At 42.3% G+C, this 18610-nt stretch overlaps 1 protein-coding gene across 1 annotated transcript in view; it reads left to right on the top strand.

The window, feature by feature from the left end:
- Window positions 1-13618, top strand: part of ARIH1 (ariadne RBR E3 ubiquitin protein ligase 1) — a 48506-nt gene extending 34888 nt beyond the window's left edge. The window contains exons 6-14 of the mRNA XM_082198563.1: window positions 894-960; window positions 2345-2451; window positions 2807-2849; window positions 3374-3445; window positions 4594-4724; window positions 5029-5086; window positions 5892-6152; window positions 9008-9120; window positions 10449-13618. Of these exons, the coding sequence (XP_082054689.1) occupies window positions 894-960; window positions 2345-2451; window positions 2807-2849; window positions 3374-3445; window positions 4594-4724; window positions 5029-5086; window positions 5892-6152; window positions 9008-9120; window positions 10449-10533 (937 nt within the window). The 3' untranslated portion in view covers window positions 10534-13618. The remainder of the gene's footprint in view (window positions 1-893; window positions 961-2344; window positions 2452-2806; window positions 2850-3373; window positions 3446-4593; window positions 4725-5028; window positions 5087-5891; window positions 6153-9007; window positions 9121-10448) is intronic.
- Window positions 13619-18610: the final 4992 nt, after the last annotated feature.

The raw sequence follows: 18610 nt of genomic DNA on the forward strand, positions 1-18610 counted from the left end.
TTAATGTTGGACAACCATTACATTCCTTGAAGGAAACCCCTTTGTCACAGGCTTCTACTTTCAGACAGAAGTTTTTTTGCCTAGTATACTTGTTTTAGAGCAGAATTATCTAAATAAAGCTGCAAAGCATATGTTAAACATCACTGACGGAGACTGTTACTAAATACTAAATTAAAGTTTGATCTTTGTTATGGCTCTTCATTTATCACACGGTGTACTACTTTGGATTATTGCCTTCAATAATGCATGAAACCTACATTAAAACATTATTGTTTTGCAGTATATGATTATTTACAAAAAAAGTCTCTTAAATATTTGATTGGTGTCACCAGAAATCTACAGGTGTCTGTTTTTACTTTTGATGATAGGTTCTGTATGGTATGCATGTTGCACTAGTTAGCGTCCGTTTTTCAACTAGTGCATGTTGCTCTAGTTAGCGTCCGTTTTTCATTTTGCTTATGACTTTGCAAGTACAGTGTTGTATGTCCATTCACTAATTTACATTGGGATGGAAATCAAGATTAAACATTGCCTTTGTGTTCTGGGCTCTGTGAAGGAAATGGTTGCAGGCATGCCAACAACTGAGTAGAAATAAGCAAAACATATTATCTGGGGAACAAGAGAGTGAATAAAATCTGGTCACAAAACAGTGGTGGTTTTGGGTTGTTTTTTTTTGAAAGCAGGGCATTAATTCTGATTTTAAAATGTGTGTTTGCCAAGTAAAAATATAGCATGCCTTAAAATTGTGGGGGTGGGGAATTACGCAATCTGCGAAAATGAGTCTCCTTGCTCACGGCTTCTGCCAAGCAATAAAGCTGATGTAGCAAACAATTTCTGGACTGCCAAAAAATGAATGTTCTCAATGAAATGTTTTTTCTCCCTTCTCTTCTTAGGCGCCTCATCACAGATTCAAAGGTTAAATTAAAGTACCAGCATTTAATAACTAATAGTTTTGTAGAGGTGAGTGTTATGTTTCAAACTATGCTGAAGAGACAGGCTGTGATTTGAGGGCTTTCGCCCATCTCTTGTCTTACACAGCAGGCATTTATATGTAGTTTTCATTGGGGTGTGTGTCAGTCAGATTTTGTTCATTTGTTGGCAGAGGTTGCTTCCCCCGCCCCAATTAACAGGGTTGATCTTACATAGGCTCATACTGATAGAGAGTGTTAAGCTTTTTGTTAATAGGTGGTATGATTTTAGCTAGAATGCTGCTTTAAATACGAAAACACTTTAAGCTGGAACGTTGCTTTATAGCACAGCATTCTGCAGCAGAAATTTGAAATCCCAGTGCCTAATGTAATGGCTATAGACAGCTGTTCAGGAGATTAGAGAAGGTAATAGTTGTTAAAGGCACATTGCTGATTATGTGCCAGGTATTTCAAGCACTCGATTTATAGTCCTTTGAGAACAACTAGGCACAAACTTTTTGTGTCTTCATCAGAACCTAGAGCAGGTACTTCTGAACTGAATCCAGTATTACTGTAGGGTGCTACTTAAGCAGATCTGTTACAACTTTAGAATTGGTGAACCTTTGAGGAAACACAAAAAAGCCTTGCTTGTTGTCCCCTCTTTTGTAATAAAAGGATTTTTGAATTCAATTTGTGGAATGCCGGTGAAGCCTAAGCTGAAGAGGACTGAAGAATCACAATAAGCCACATGTGACCCTCAATTCAATCTTTGTTAATGTGCCTGCACTGGTGTGACGCTAAGCCACAAAACTGCCAGGTTCTCCTGAGCAGACGACACATGGGAGCGGTCCATATGTGAACATCACGGACCTTTGGCCCCCTAAAAATTAAACCACTTAACATGAAAGATGAGCCATTTCTAAAACTACCTTGTCAAGCTACCTAGCTTATTTTTGAGCTGAAAGTAAGATTCTTAAAGCTTTGCCAAAGGGAACAAAGTACCTTAGGATGGATGGGTGGCTGTCTTTTAGGCTTAGATTATTACCTTTAGAGTATCTTAATTTGCTTTTGTCATCAGAATGGATTTTCTTATAGGTTGCATTTGTAGTCTTGGTGACAGTTGGGAAGGTTGGTGGGGGACTAAATTGATTATCTGGAGTTGGTTCTATTTAGAAGGTCATCCTGGGCAACATTGGGGGCCCCCATCTCATTTTATAACTGATTCTGTGAAATTGGCTTGGCGTATTCTGCTTGGCTGTTGGTGTGGAGGGACAAGGTCTATACCAAAATGAGAATTGTGGCATTTTCCTGCCAAGATGAAACAGAGCTTTGGCTAAAAGGAGACTTCTGGGGAAATGGAAGGGAAATACCACACTTTGATATCTTTAATTCTGGTCAATTTCCAAGTAAGATCTGGTAGCTTTTTATTTTTGCAGTGCAATCGGCTGTTAAAATGGTGTCCTGCTCCAGATTGCCACCATGTTGTTAAAGTTCAGTATCCTGATGCTAAGCCTGTTCGCTGTAAATGTGGCCGTCAGTTTTGGTAAGCAAACATTTCTTGTGTTGGGTTGTAATGATTTTGGATTACTTACCACTAAGCGGAAGGTGGTTCCTGTTTCTCTTGAAATGACAAGTTGCCTTGGTAGGCCTATCCGTGCTGACTACCAGCAAGCCAAACACTGACCGTTTGGGATCTGATAAACTTGAGAGTTTTTGCTTCCTGACTGGGATTGAAAAATTGAGGTTCTCAAGTACCCGTCAAGCCACATTACCTTGCTGGTATAATGTTTGGCTTAGTAGGTAACAGTTACAGTTGCTTGAATTAGAGCAAACCTCTAAATTTTAGTGTTGCATAACCATAGACTGTGTAATATGTATAAATCTTTTTATTTTTACAGCTTTAACTGTGGTGAAAACTGGCATGATCCTGTTAAATGCAAGGTGAGTGTCTATGGCAGAGTGCTGGAAAAGTAAACTAGCCTTTCTGCTTAAATATCACAGTTGTAGTGTTGTAAAATACTTTGATGATACTTAGCAAGCTATTCAGACATCTTTGCCATGGTTACCTGTTTAGTTTCCCTTAAGTTGTGTGTAATTCACCCTGAACTATTTGACTCTGGGTAACATGTGTATGAAAGAATAGTCCATCTTGACTGTAACAACAAAATAAGCACTCCTCCCCTTAGTTCAGATCTTTTATTTCCACCTAGAGGGTATTTGACACAAACATGAAGAAAATCATAGTTGTAAGACATATCCACGATACATAATTATTCAAAGGTTTATGCTGGAATCCTGATGTGTTATCTTGGAGTGTTGGATCTGAATGGGCAAACCTTGCTTAACAGGATATGATGTGTCCAGTTCAGAGGAGCCTGTGAGTCATGAGGTGCAGATGCACATTTCTCTGTGGCCTTTTTCACTTCTTCTCTTGTTTTACAATTCTTTTTTCTCTCTCCTGACAGTGGTTAAAGAAATGGATTAAGAAGTGTGATGATGACAGTGAAACTTCAAACTGGATTGCAGCAAACACAAAGGTTTGGTAGCATCACATTTCTCTTTAAAACATGCCATATTGGCCCGAATATAAGCTGCACCTTTAAAATTCGGAGGCTTGGGAGCTGCGGATGGGCTGCGCACCTTTGCCCTGTGCTCCGGGGGGGGGGCCTTTGCCAGCGAATATAAGCTGCACTTTAACTTTTCACAATCGGAATTTGGGGGGAAAAGGCTTATATTTGGGCCAATATGTTAGATGCTCAAAATTTCACACTTGCAGAGCTGCTTTTCCCTTACAAAGACATAACTGTCAAATCCTGAACTTCCATTGTGAGTAGTGAGGGGTAACTCCATGTAAATAATGGGCTGTGTTTTCCTATCCCCCCCCCCACTTCAAAATTCACAGTGAAGCCAAACATTACCACCAAAAGGTACAACAGGCTTCTGTCTAGCTCTACTTAAAATGAGGCTTTTAGAGCTAAATTGAAGGGAGGCGCCAAATTGGCAAACATCTCAGTACTTTATAGATTGAGAAGTACTTACATGTGGTTTGCTGAGTACAGGAATACAGAAAATTGCTTTAGGCCAAATCAGACCATTGGTCCTACCTAGCTCAGTATTGCCTATGGAGACTGACTGTGGCTGTCCAGGATTTCAGAGTTTGGCCATTCCCAGCCTTTATGTGGCAATGTGAAGGGTTAGACCTATTACCTTTGGTTTGCAAAACATGTGCTATTTCACTTCACAACGACCCATCCCTTTAGTATGTTCATTCAGTGCATGTGGAACCCAGTCTCACTGGACTTAAATCAGTAGATCTAGAATGTGTTTAATATCAAGTGTCAAAGCTGAGTGTCTCTCTCTCTCTCTCTCACACACACACACACGAAAATGTCCCACTACTTGCAAATGGCTTCCTATCTAAGCTATCCCATGAACTGGAAGAAGTGCAACTTTTCCTGGCATTGATCTGTTATTTTCTGCTATTATATTGCTATAAGACTACCTTTTCACTACATTGCTAAGGCAGCAATGGGAAGCCAGCTGACAGCTGAATGTGTAACCAGAAGAGCCACTATTGCAAATTCTTTGTAACATCACAAAGCACTGTCTGCATCCCTCCCCATTTTTTTAAAGTTGGAAGACACCCACTTTTATTTCTTTCCACCACTCTTCATACCCGTCACAGGAATGCCCTAAATGCCATGTGACCATAGAAAAGGATGGAGGCTGCAATCACATGGTCTGTCGGAACCAGAATTGTAAAGCAGAGTTCTGCTGGGTGTGTCTTGGCCCCTGGGAACCTCATGGGTCCGCCTGGTAAGTTTAAATGAATTCCTCCCAAGCTTTCTTTATGTGTCTAATTGTACTGCCATGTTTTGTTTCTGTACCCTGCAAAAATAATTTCTGTGGGAGAAAAACACAGAGCAGTAGCTGCTGCATATGTCTATACTTCTTAGGGTGAGAAAGGTCTGGGCTGTTTCTTGTTGAGCCTCTGCTCAAGGTATCAGAGAGGCTTATTATGTTTACAGTTATGTACTGACCAAAGAATACTTGGAGCCTCAGAGCGGCAAAAACAAAAGAAGTTCTGGAAACCACTATGCTCATAAAAATCTTTTTTCAGGTACAACTGTAATCGCTATAATGAGGATGATGCAAAGGCGGCAAGAGATGCCCAAGAGGTGAGTCCATAACTCTTGGTGACCAATATTATCAGCTTCAGTAAGATGGTTTGGCCTAGCTTTTCACTGTGCTTTCATTTTCCAATTGAGCACTGCTAGCTTTCAAGCTGAACTCCACAAAACTGTTAGACTTTGACACAAGAGGCCCACCCATTTTGTTACTGGTTCCTGATGTTGTCCTGGCCAACTTGTAAAACTATCCAACTTGAGCACTGGAAGCAGTAATCTCAGTATGAATATGCCCAACCCCATATCCTACCAGCCAAACCCTTCTTGGCAGTTGCTTATTGCTGAAAGAGGTTTTCTACCAGATTAATTTATGTATGGATATCATTTCTATCTAGGCAGTTTATTTCACCATGTTGTACTTGGGCAGTTTTGCCACAAAACCCTCTGCCAATCAGATCTTTCTGCTATGTATTTATATGGAAAAATAAAAATGTTCGTTCATCTCATGACCGGGTATATGCAGCTTATCAGGTCCACAAATGTGGCAAGTAGAGAATTGCAACAAAATGAAGTATATCCTAAGTCCCTGTTCAGGGCTCATGATCCTGTAGCACTGTTTGGGGATTGCAAGGGACTCTTTGTTTTCTTTTCTACCTGCTTAAAACTCTCTTCTGTGTCACATAGTGCCAACAAGATCAGACTCAAAGCAAAAGGAATACTGTGGGACTTTGAGATAAGAACATTGCCCTGTTGTGGCCACATTTGCCTTGAGGCCCCTCATTTATAGGGCAAGTCAATCTGCTATTACTCTGTTTTAACTATTGATTTTCTTTTTCCCTAATGGGAATTAACACAGCGATCCAGAGCAGCCCTGCAGAGGTACCTCTTCTACTGCAACCGTTACATGAACCATATGCAGAGCCTGCGCTTTGAGCACAAACTCTATGCCCAAGTCAAGCAGAAAATGGAGGAGATGCAGCAGCACAACATGTCATGGATCGAGGTCCAGTTCCTGAAGAAAGCAGTCGATGTCCTCTGCCAGTGTCGTGCCACACTCATGTACACATACGTCTTTGCCTTCTACCTCAAAAAGAATAATCAGTCCATTATCTTTGAGGTAAGGAGAGTTTACCAGACATTTTTTAACCCAGCTGTTTGGTCCTAGCATAGCGTAAGAGTCCTGTAGGATCAGATCAAGGCTTATTTAGTCCAATATTCTGTTCCCACAGTGGCCAACCAGATGCCTAAGGGAATCCCACACATAGAAAATGAGCTCAATAGTCCTCTTCCAATCCTTTTTCTTAGTAACCAGCAATCCAGAGTCTTATTGCCTCAGATTCTGAAGCTAGTTATAGTAGCTGTTGATGAGTAGCTCAGCTGTATAATTATGGTCCATTGGATGAGTGACTTGTGCAGCCCCTAAATTGGACTTTCTGTAACAACTATGTGATTTTTTTCCAGCGGCTTTGTTCTGAAGGCCTTTTCTGTGATGGCTCCAGAGTTGTGTAGTCCTGTTCGCCACGAACTCTGTATGTGTTCCTTAGTTAAACAAAAACAATTTCATGCAAGTGCCTGGGGTGATCGGCAACAGGCTTATTAACTTCGTTGATTATTTACCACATCCCACTTTTCAGCAAAAGCATCTGCCAGTGATTTACAACTTAATACAATGGCTCACTTCTTTGCAAACTTAAGATGGGGGTGGGCATACATGATGCAAAACAGTGGGTCAGGTGTTAACGTACATACATACATACAGGCATAATTTTATTTGTACGCTGCCTTTCCACGGATCAGACCCTGCTCAAGGCTGCTGACAACAGGAAAAAATACTTAACTAAAATATAAAAGTAGCCATAAACAATAAATAAAACATTAAAAATGCACAACCAAACTGAACAATTTTCACATTAACAATAAGATTTAAAATAAATATACAAAAACAAACAAAAAAAGCCACACATCAACAACAGGGGGGAAATTCACAGCAAAACCCCACGAACAGTTCTCCTGCCCAAGAGTCCCTTCAGCAGCCTCAACGTTTTTTAGCTGGAGTCAGTCTGGGCCCCACCCTCCCAGGCCAGGTGAGAAAGGCCTCCAAGGCAGGGAGCAGGTGTTCCAGGACTCCTTGACAATCTGCAAATCACCAGCATTCTACTGATAGAACCTGATTTGTCTGCTTTCTGGCCTGCCCTGACTAGAGACAGAAGTAAGAAGTAAATGCAAATTCAGCTCTCACAAAACTCATGTAATGAAATTATATAATGACCAGGTGGAGGGTCACTGCAGGAGGCAATTCAGAGAGGGGAGGAACACAAAAAGACAGCTGTTTCTAGTTTGTTCTTTGTTTTTATGCACTTTAATTTCACATTGTTGTAAGCCACCTTGCAAAGTGTCCTGTTGAAGAATTCCAATAAACATGGGAAAGGGGTGTTTGTTTGTGTGTTGTTTTTTTTTAAAGTTAGCCAGGAATATACCCATAACTATTCAAAAGTCAGAAGTTGTGGAGTTTCTTCAGAATGGTGGGAATCAAAGTTTGTTTTAGAGATACATAACTTGTCTGTAGAGTCTCCTTGCCTTTTGAATGCCTTCTCTAGGTAGGCCTGCTTGGTACCCTCATTGCTATCATTTAGGAACTAAGCAAAGTGACAGCAATGAAAAACAACTACCAAATTTAGCTCTTTTGTTAATTTGTAGCAGTTTTGATTTTTACTTTCTACTCCGATAAACTTGCTGTTTTAGTTGGTGTCTCTACAGCTTATTTTCTTTTTTATTGTATTTTAATACCTTATTACTTTGTTAGGCACTCTAGCAACATAAACTTATGTTTATATTGTCTGCCATATTGAGTCAACCCGAGATCCCATTGTATCCCAGCATAAACAAAAAGTTGCTTCTTGATCTTAGGAACCATTGTGCAAAATTTGTTCACGGTATCTTAAGAGGTGTCCAAATACATAGTGAATAGACAAACAACTTTCCAAACACATGCAAATAAATAAATTTCAACTTGCTGTATTACCAAAAGTGCAATATAGGTACGTTTCGGAGTTATAAAAGGAAGTGTAAGCAAATTCACAATTTAACAAGTAAAAATTGCCTCTCATTCCTTCAGCCTTGCCACAAAGGCAATCTTTAATATTAGATTTCATTTCCTGTGGGATATCAGAACAGGAGCAGCCCAAAAAATGTCAACAGTGTTGTCCTTGCTACCTCACCAATTAACAAGTGTAGGGGTGGAGCCCACTTCTAGGAAACTTAACAAATGCCACAAATGGTGAGTGGAGTCAGAGACAAATGTGTGTGGAGTAACTAATATAAATTTTACCTTATTACAGTGTTAGTTTTTACATACCCACCCACTATGCCTCCATCCATATGAGCGAGAGGCATTATCAGAACTCAAGGACACATTTGAGTCAGATGAAAACACTCAGTGATGCTGTAAAGCAAGATCAGTGAGAGGCATGAGCTGGTGATAATTTTGAGAGCCAGATAGAAAGGCCTGGTTGGTAAATAGGTTTTTTCTTAGCTTATAAAATGCAAAATAATTAACTGCTGGAGCCAATTATAATATAGCTTCCACCTGACTTCCAAGACAGGAGCAGTGAATTGGTCACATAGATAAATGCCCTTAAGAATTGTGATTTCTTAATGGGAAAGAGTAATGGCTGTTGGTCAGAAGTCATGATTGCCCAGAATAACGTCTACTTGGTTTGCAACCACAAGATGGTTTTGTCTGCCAGTAGTACTATAGAAGGTGATGGTAAGTTTTCCAGTACGTTAGTGTGTTTTCCTGCCTGCTATTCATACAACCAAATGAGAGAACCGCAGTAAGACTAGAAAAATATTCAAAGTAGGCTTCAATGAGTATTTGCTAGCAAAAGGGATAAATTCCATTCATGTGGTGATTCTCAATTCAAGGAACTGCTTAAGTTTATTAAAAGTGTGCCTTGTATTTTGCCTGCCTAGAATAATCAAGCAGATTTGGAAAATGCTACCGAGGTCCTTTCTGGGTATCTGGAGCGAGATATATCTCAAGATTCACTGCAAGACATAAAGCAGAAAGTGCAAGATAAGTACAGGTATGTTCCTTGTTCAAAACTGATGGATTGTTAATTCATTTCATGTGCCAGTCTCTTAGGCATTAAAGGGGCTTGACTTACAGGAAATGGCTGAGAGAGATTCTGCTGCTTACTCCCAATATAATCTGTGGTGGAGGGAGGCCAGCCAGCTAACTTTCTGTGTTGGCCTTCAACCAGGTTTCCTCATCGACTGCTGCTCTTGAATCAAGCAGCTGGAGACAGCAGCAAGTTGCAGCACATGGGAAAATCAAGTTAGCATGCCCTGTTTACAGGGGCTTCTTGGCTGTTAACATTTTGAATTGTTACCTAGCAAGCAAATCCTTTATTTTTTTGCTGGCTCTTGAGCTGAAGGAGGCCACTGACCTCAGGTTGCATGCAATATGGTTTTCTGTTACTTTAAAGGACATGATCTTGCCTTTATGAGTGAATGAGAAATTGACACATGGGACTGGTTTTGTGACACAGCTGTGCCTTAACGTTAAAGGTAAAGGGACCCCTGACCATTAGGTCCCATCGCGGACGACTCTGGGGTTGCGGTGCTCATCTTACTTCATTGGTCGAGGGAGCCAGCGTACAGCTTCCGGGTCATGTGGCCAGCATGAGTAAGCCGTTTCTGGCGAACCAGAGCAGCGCACGGAAACGCCATTTACCTTCCCACCAGAGCAGTACTATTTATCTACTTGCACTTTGACGTGCTTTCGAACTGCTAGGTTGGCAGGAGCAGGGACCGAGCAACGGGAGCTCACCCTGTCGCGGGTTTGAACCGCGACCTTCTGATCAGCAAGTCCTAGGCTCTGTGGTTTAACCCACAGCGCCACCTGCGTCCCGCCTTAAAGGGGTCACAAAAGGTAGTTTTTACACCTACAAGGCATGGTTCCTTGGGATTTCCTTGGGATAACATTTTTGCAGATGATGGGTTTAGTTTAGTTTGTGTCACATGGGAGGAGCACTGTCTCAGCCTACAAAATTCCAGGTTGTAAATATTGTGCCGCCCTCACAGTTAATAGGCTCCTCTTTTAACAAATTGGGCCAAAACCCATGCTTAGCAAATACAGCTTGAGTTCAACTGTCTTAGCATTAATAAGCATAGTGATTATATGGTAATAGGTCCTGCCTTCTCTGCTTCAGCGCATAATCTCTCCCACCTGTGAAATTATCCAGATGGGAGGCCCTTTGTCTTTGTTTCCATTCTGAGCAAGGTAAAGGTAGACATTCCCACTGTGAGCCGCTGTTGACTAAACTATTTCCATGCTGCCTTGAAATGCATTGTGTGCGAAATATTCAGCCTTTGTTTTCTTAACTGTAACTGTGCGCCCTTCCCCTTGCAGATACTGCGAGAGCCGGCGAAGGGTTTTGTTGCAGCATGTGCATGAAGGCTACGAGAAGGATCTGTGGGAGTATATTGAGGACTGAGACTGGCCTGCATAAAACGAACTCTGAAAACCTTTTACCATCTAGAGTGCTCATGCAATTAAAGCAAAACACACACAAAAAGGGGCACTACGCCTATTACACCGCTGGTCTGTAGTACCGGAATTCTGTTTTTGTTAATGGAAAAAAATTTAAGTAAATTATATTGTAATAAAAAAGGTAGATAAACCATTGTACAACAGTATTCTAGGTGGCCAGTAAGTGTGACAGACGCACTAAGAAAAACAAAACAACCCTCCAACTTTAACTTTTAATGTAGCTTCATTCTCCAAGCTGACTCCCCCCCCTCCTTCTTTCTCCTATGCGTATTGCAGATAAAACTTAAAACAGTTTCTTGACACTGCTTTTCATGTCCAACCAGCCATTTTGATGTACTTTGGTATGAGATTTCCCCCTCCCTCTCCCCTTCTCTACTCTCCCCTCCTCCCCCCACATGCACCAGTTCATGGGTGACTGTTGTTTGGCTTATTGTAAAGAGGATTTGGGGCGGGGGGAGGCGGGGCACACAGCAAGGAAAAACTTTGTATATGACTTTTAAAAAAACAAAGAGGACAACACAGTATTTTTCAAAATTGTATATAGCGCATATGCATGGACAAAGAGCAAGCGTGGCACGTGTTTGCATAATGTTTAATTACAAAAATATTTATTCTTTAAAAATCTTCAAGATGATGTCTATTTGCTGTGCATTTTTCTTTCATTTTGCTTTTTACCTGAGATTGGGATGGAGGACAGTGTGTGCTGCTGTAACAAATCTTTCCCTTTCCTTCTCTCTCTCTCTCTCTCTCTCTCTCTCTCTCTCTCTTTCTCTCTCTCTCTTTGAGAGATTTTGATTTCCTTCTTCCTCCTCCTGCAGCTCCTTTGCAACTATTCCATGCTTTGGGTGTGTTCATTGCTGGCAACGGACACCGTCCCATTTGCACTTCAGCTTCTGATGCAAACTGGTTTACCTTGGTGTGTGTTTTTAACGTTTGGAAATGAAAGTGTAGTGATTCTGGCTGCTTTGTCTTTTTGCTCAGAATAGCCATCCCTCTTGTCCATTTCCATGCATGTCCAACATTCACCTTACACCTGGATCATCGTCATACATAGGAAGTGTTAGGAATTTTCCTCTGTGGATTGAAGTGCTCAAATGGAACATTCCTTGTTGCTTTGTCTTGTCAGTTGTGAAACACCGAGAAAAGGGAGACGGAGCTCCTCTGGGTCACGTTTTTGCGGCTTGGTTGTTGGAAAAAGTGCCTGATACAGCAAACACTCATCTAGTTGCAAGGATCTGCAGTCTCTGAAGTCATTGGGGTATTTCCCCTCTCTCCCCACCCCACCCCACCCCACCCCAGTGAGAGGGAAGAGTGAGTGAGCTTCATCTACACAGTCCTTTTTTGTAATAAAAGCTATGATAAAGCACCACTTGGAAGCAATTTGTTTAAAATCTGCTCCTGCGTTGTGTGGGTACTTTTCCACGATGGCAGTGTTTTACACTTTCAAGTTGAAAGAGAGAAAAAGTAGATCTGCTAAAGCGGTATTTAAAGCCAGTTTCTGCTGCTCGTTCAAGTAGAGATTGTGGCCCGGATCCAAAGATCTGCTCAGCTAGTTCCATGAGTCCCCAGTGATGGTTTGGCTTGTGTTTCCAGAACAGCAGCCTCCTATGTCAGCTGGCAGACTTCTGAAAAGAAAAGGAACTGCAGCAAGCATGTGAAATATTTCTGAGCGCCTGCTCTTGAAAAAGCGTAATAAGATTTTGCTGAGCTCTTGGGTTAATCTAATGCTGCCTAGCTTGTTTGTTGAGCGGTGCAGTAAGAAGCCGAGCTTTGCATCTGTTCACACGTAACTTGTCTGGCAGGGCTTATTTAGTTGCTTGCTACCCATCTGCAATGTTCCAAAAGCTGAATCGGACAGAAGCTATAGAGGGAAGAGGAACCTCAGCTTTGACTTGGTAACATTGCAGTGGAAGATGAGTTCTCACCTTCAGTGGGGTGTGAATATTTATTCAAAGAATTCCACTCCATTAAACTGAGTGTGGTGCAACTGTTGCTTGGATACTTCTCCTTCTAAGGCTTTCTGTCATGTCTTTTACTATGCTTTTGCACACTGCTGCTCAGACTGAACTTCCAGTCTAGTTAAGATTTCTTTTCCATGTTCTTTTAGCATCTTTGCCTAGAACTGGGCTGATTGGAACAGGTGGCCCTGCTGTGTGGGTGTGTAAATTGGATGAATGTGTTCCATACTTTCAGCATTTCCCCCAGATTTTTCTCATTTCTAAACACCTTGCTCTTGCCATACCCTCCCCCCGTCCATTTTTTTTTAAAAAAAATCCAAAACTGTATATAAATCTGCTGTATCTTCTGCTCCTGAGGATCGTACACTTAATTTTGGAAAACTTTCTAAAACTCTGTGGACTTTGGAGTGAGATCACTTGAACAGAAGCTCTTGTAAAGGCTTGCTCATCAACCCTAGACAGTTTTCCTCCTCCTCCTCTCCTTTAAGCAGTCTCTTCTTTCCTTAAAAAGCAAATACTTGGCAATGAAGATGCTACTCAAGCTTTGGTTGGTGCAATATGCTTAAATAATGGTTTGTGTTGACTTTATCATGGGCTAATTGAATGAGGGCCTCTAGCCACACACAACAGGAGAGCAGAGCATGGTCTGTATTTAGCACCCACCCTCTTTTCTGTTCCACCTAATTCACTGCAGCTGTTTGGGGTTTTTTTTTTTTTGGTAGTGTATGTATCAGACAGTCTTAATTTTCAAAACCATTTAACCCTGAAATGTTTTAGTACAACTGCTGTGTTAAAAATCAGTTATTGCGTGAGACAAGAGCAGTGCTCTTTGGAGAACCTTTCCACGGACAGGAGGATTTTGTTATTCAGCACTTGGGGGTTGGTATGACAATCGGACTGGGCTGTGAAGGACTGAAGACTTGTAATCTTCTAATTTTTCCATCTAGAGAGCACCTCATGCTGTGGAAATAACTGTTATTAGACTTCATTGTAACTGCTGGACTGTTCCGTGTTAAGGCTAAACAGAGGGAGAGAAAGTGTTCCTAATTCTAATAAACTTTTATTTTGTTATTTCATTAGTTTTTTTTGTGTTTGCTTGCAGTAATTTTGTCCTCTGCTTCTAAATTGGAGCAGGCATCTCCTGTAACTGCCTGGTTGTTGTTTTTTTAAAGAGCTTGCTGGGTTGGGTGCTGACAACTCTAGATAATAATAATAATAATAATAATAATAATAATAATAATAATAATAACAACAACAACAACAACAACAACAACAACAATAATAATAATAATAATAATAGCAATAATAATAATAATAATAATAATAATAATAATTTGTTCCCCAACCACCCTGGGTGGCTTCCAACAAAGGTTAAAAATACATTAAAATGTCACACATTAAAACTTCCCTGAACAGGGCTGCCTTCAGATGTCTTCTAAATGTCAGGTAGTTGTTTATCTCTTTGACATCTGCTGGGAGGGCGTTCCACAGGGCGGGCGCCACTACCAAGAAAGCCGTCTGCCTGGTTCCCTGTAGCTTTGCCTCTCGCAGTGAGGGAACCACCAGAAGGCCCTCTGCGCTGGACCTCAGTGCCTGGGCAGAACGATGGGGATGGAGACGCTCCTTCGTGTATACAGGGCCACGGCCGTTTATGGTTTTAAAGGTCAGCACCAACACTTTGAATTGTGCTCGGAAACGTACTGGGAGCCAACGTAGATCTTTCAGGACCGGTGTTATGTGGTCCCGGCGGCCACTCTCAGACACCAGTGTAGCTGCTGCATTCTGGATTAGTTGTAGTTTCCGGGTCACCTTCAAAGGTAGCCCCACTTAGAACACGTTGCAGTAGTCCAAGTGAGAGTTAACTAGAGCATGCACCACTCTGGCGAGGCAGTCCGCAGGCAGATAGGGTCTCAGCCTGCGTACCAGATGGAGCTGGTAGACAGCTGCCCTGGATACAGAATTGACCTGCTCCTCCATGGGCAGCTGTGAATTCAAAATGACTCCCAGGCTGTGCACCAGGTCCTTCAGGGGCACAGTTACCCTATTCAGGACCAGGGAGTCCTCCACACCAGCCCACCCACTGTCCCCCAAGAACAGTACTTGTGTCTTGTCAGGATTCAACCTCAATCCATTAGCCGCGATCCATCCTCCAACCGCCTCCAGGCACTCACACAGGACCTTCACTGCCTTCACTTGTTCCGATTTAAAAGAGAGATAGAGCTGGGTATCATCCGCATATTAATGGACACCCAGCCCAAATCCCCTGATGATCTCTCCCAGTGGCTGCATGTAGATGTTAAAAAGCATGGGGGAGAGGACAGAACCCCAAGGCACCCCACAAGTGAGGGCCCAAGGGTCTGAACACCCATCCCCCCACCACTTTCTGGACACGGCCCCGGAGGAAGGAGCGGAACCGCTGTATAACAGTGCTCCCAGCTCCTCTAGACGCTTAACACATTTGTCTGACTCCACAGTGAGACATCTATGGACCATTTTAAGGGGCGGGGGCAGACACAAGTGTGTGATAACAAGTTAGGAAAATGTCCCAGCTTCGAATATGTTTCAGTGAACAGCTAGAGAATGAGCCACATGGTAGTTTGGATTTGTGTGTGTTCCTGGTGGGATGAAGCCACTGTTGATGTGGGTTTGTCGCCCATATGCAAATCTCAACATATCCCCTCACATACATAGATGTACCAACACTCCACATGTCTGCAGCTCCACTTCCTTGTCTGTGCATGACTCTACTGCTTAACCCATATGATTTTTATCTAGCCCTTCTTCCAAAGAGCTCAGATAACACACTGGATCCCTTCCCTGTAGCTCAGTGGTGGAAAACCTGTGGTCTTCTAGATGTTGCTGGACGACAACTTCCATCGTCCCTGACAGTGTCTTGCTCAAGGTTGTCCAATGAACTTGCAAGCAGAAGCTGTTGTAAAATGGCTGAACATCTAGAACCAGCATTGGGCAGTGAGGCACATTTGAGTATTCAGCTATTATAATGTAGTACCTTTGCCCCTTCTATTTTATATAGCAATATCCAACTACATGACATACAAGTGGTATAACAGATCCTTACCAAAGAGACTTGGAGTAGATACAGGGAAAGAAACGAGGAAAGAAGAGATGGGTGAGGAAGGGAAGAATATGCAGTTATTTAAATTACATATACTTTGACAATAACAGTAAAGCACTAGGATCATGAGGGAGTGGCAATTTGAGGAGGAGGAGGAGGAGGGAAGTGGGTAAGAGGGGACACTAGGATTGAAACCGGGAAGGAGGAGAAATGTGGCAGAAATGTGAGGTCTGTGCAACAGGCGTACATAAAATATGTTTTCATAGTAGCTTCCCTCTGAAAACTTTATCTGGAGCCCCCCCCCCCCCCGCTCTGAAACCTTTCCCACCGATTACAGAAACTGCTCAAATGAAAAGATGCTTGCCATGGTGTTTTGTAATGCATTTTGAGGAGAGGCTGTATACTAACTATGAAGCCTTAGAAGAATGACATCTGTGTCCGCCTTTTTCTAGGCAACTAGCAATTTAACTATGACAGTGTGCTCAACACAGTTGGGGACTGTTTCCATAGAAACAGAACCCTTCTGCAATCCATCTTGCTTCTCATAAGGGTAGAAGCATAGCTGTTTTTCATCCACCTTTTATCACGAGCTTTTAGTCACTTGTTGCACCCGCAGTTCTGAAACTGACTTTAGGTGCAAAGGTGTTGCATCCTGCCTCTTGCCACTATTGTTAAACAAGAGCAAAATCTAACTTTTATTAGTGTGGTTTAAGAGTATTTGCAATGCAGCCACTGAAAAGCATTTCATTAAAAGCAATTTCCACAAAAGGCTTTAAGTCTTAGTGGAATCCCAGATGTGCTTACTAATTTATGGAATTTAGTGTTTTTAAAAGGCAGTATTTTATATAGATTTAAAATCATTACTTCACCCTTTTAAGTCTGAAGAATACAACTGAAGAATTGTAGATGTGCAAAATTAGGTATCAATCTCATTTTTAAAGTTCCTAGCTTACATTAATGTATGAACACAAGAATTACCAGTGCTCCAGTTCTGTGAGTGTTATGATGGGCATGATCCAACCCATACAGTTGCTGCAGTACAAAGTGGGTGTAGCCAAACGGAATAAAATTTTACTTCACTGCTGATTCTTCCATGTTATATTTGCAATATAAAATGTGTGCCCCTTTTCTATTAGGTTATTCCATAAGTGTTTTAAACTGTTCATTTGCTCCATTCAAAACTACATACTCAATTACAAATACTGACAAGCACCAATAATTCAATTTAGCAGTACCAGCAGATCTCAGTACAACTCAGTACCCAATGGGTGGGGAAGCTGTGAGCCTCCAGATGTTGAGCTAGAGCACCTATCATCTCTCACTTTTGGCCATGATGGCTTTGGGGTGATAGGAGCTGGAGTCTTAACATTTGAAGGGCTGCAGGTGGCTCTTGCCTGCTCTAAAACAATACCGACTTAAATGAAACATGCATCTCTTTGTGTTAAAAATCTTACCCAGATACAGTACTTTAATTCAACGCTTTTTTCCCTAAAAGAAAATGTTTAGGGGTACTCTCATTTTCCTACTCGTATTGAAATACTGCCCCTCAAGGAGGCCAAACTTAGATTCACAAAATGCTTAGGGGTAAGTGTACCCCTGCGTCCCCCCCAGAAAAAAAACACTGCTTAAATCTACCAGAAATATATTGTGTGTATTATTATGCATGAATGCCCACCCTTTGCCTGTGTGCATGCACATGTTTTTCATGGGACAAATGTAGCATTTCATAATTTTTTTCCTGCATGTACAGTTAAAGCTTGATACGCAAACCTGCAAGCTCACAACTACACTTCATTTCAGGGAACCAGCAACCTGACTGCTCTGTCTTTGTTCTCTCTAGCTCAGGGGTCTGCAACCTTTAAGACAAAAAGAGCCACTTGGACCCGTTTCCGAAGGAAAAAAAACCTGGGAGCCGCAAAACCATTGCGACATTTAAAACAAATATATCTCCGGAGCCGCGATCTGACAGCGGGCGGGAAGGTGACGTCAGGACAGTGTGTGACTAATGCACGCACCGCCCCCACGTGACATCACAGCCAGTACAGCGCCCGCCACAGTGGGGAGTGTCGGGCGCACAATGCGCCTCCTCCCCTTGCTAGTATCCGCCCCGGAGCCACGGCAAAGGTGTAAAAGAGCCACATGCGGCTCCGGAGCCATGGGTTGCAGACCCCTGCTCTAGCTGAAAAAGTGTAAGAAACGCCTCAAAGACTATAGTACGGTTCACGGCATATGCTGTTGTAGGCTAGAAATCACACTGACGGATGCCTGCGATGAGGCAGTGGGTGGTGAGGAGAGCAAAGTGAAGCCCCAAAAGCCTTATACCGTTCTCTAAAGTGAAGCAGAATAAGATCGTAGAATAGCTTAGGCAAGGAATAGCTTTCCTACGACTCCCTGTCAAGACTGGTTATCAGTGCATATTTTTTCATGGTTTTAATGCTCATCGAGCCTTTTACACACGCTTCCTCGCCTGCTCTGTTTACCATCCAGCCTGGTGGGAAACTCGAAAGCTAGCTCACTATATTGAAATTATGGTTGCGCCAATAAAGACATTGCTTTTCCCCCTTATGAGTTAAAACAGGCTGCGTACTGTTTCCTTTATAAAATATCCCAGTGTTGGTTTTTTGTTTTTTTTTAATAGTCCTAAAAAACCCTCCAATAGTTAGCACTGTAAATAGAAAATTACCAGCGCTTTCCCCACGTGCACTAGTTTTCTAGCTGCAGGGATGTGGTGGGGTATTAATTATTTTATTAAAAATACAAAATGTGATTCCCACCCACTCCGAAGTGGTACAGTCCATTTTACCGCTGCGCGTTCTACAAGGCTTCGCTGGGAAAGGTCCATTTGCCAAAACTGGGAGGGTGGGAGGAGCATCTTATGTCGCGGCCGCGCCTCCCCTCCCTCTTCCCGACAGGCCTCGCGGCGGCCGCATCCTCACTTCCCCTCTCCCGCTGACGTAAAATCCCGTTTCGTCGGGGGGCGGGATCGA

Source organism: Podarcis vaucheri, assembly GCF_965113315.1.
Source record: "Podarcis vaucheri genome assembly, chromosome: 14".
Lineage (NCBI taxonomy): Eukaryota > Metazoa > Chordata > Lepidosauria > Squamata > Lacertidae > Podarcis > Podarcis vaucheri.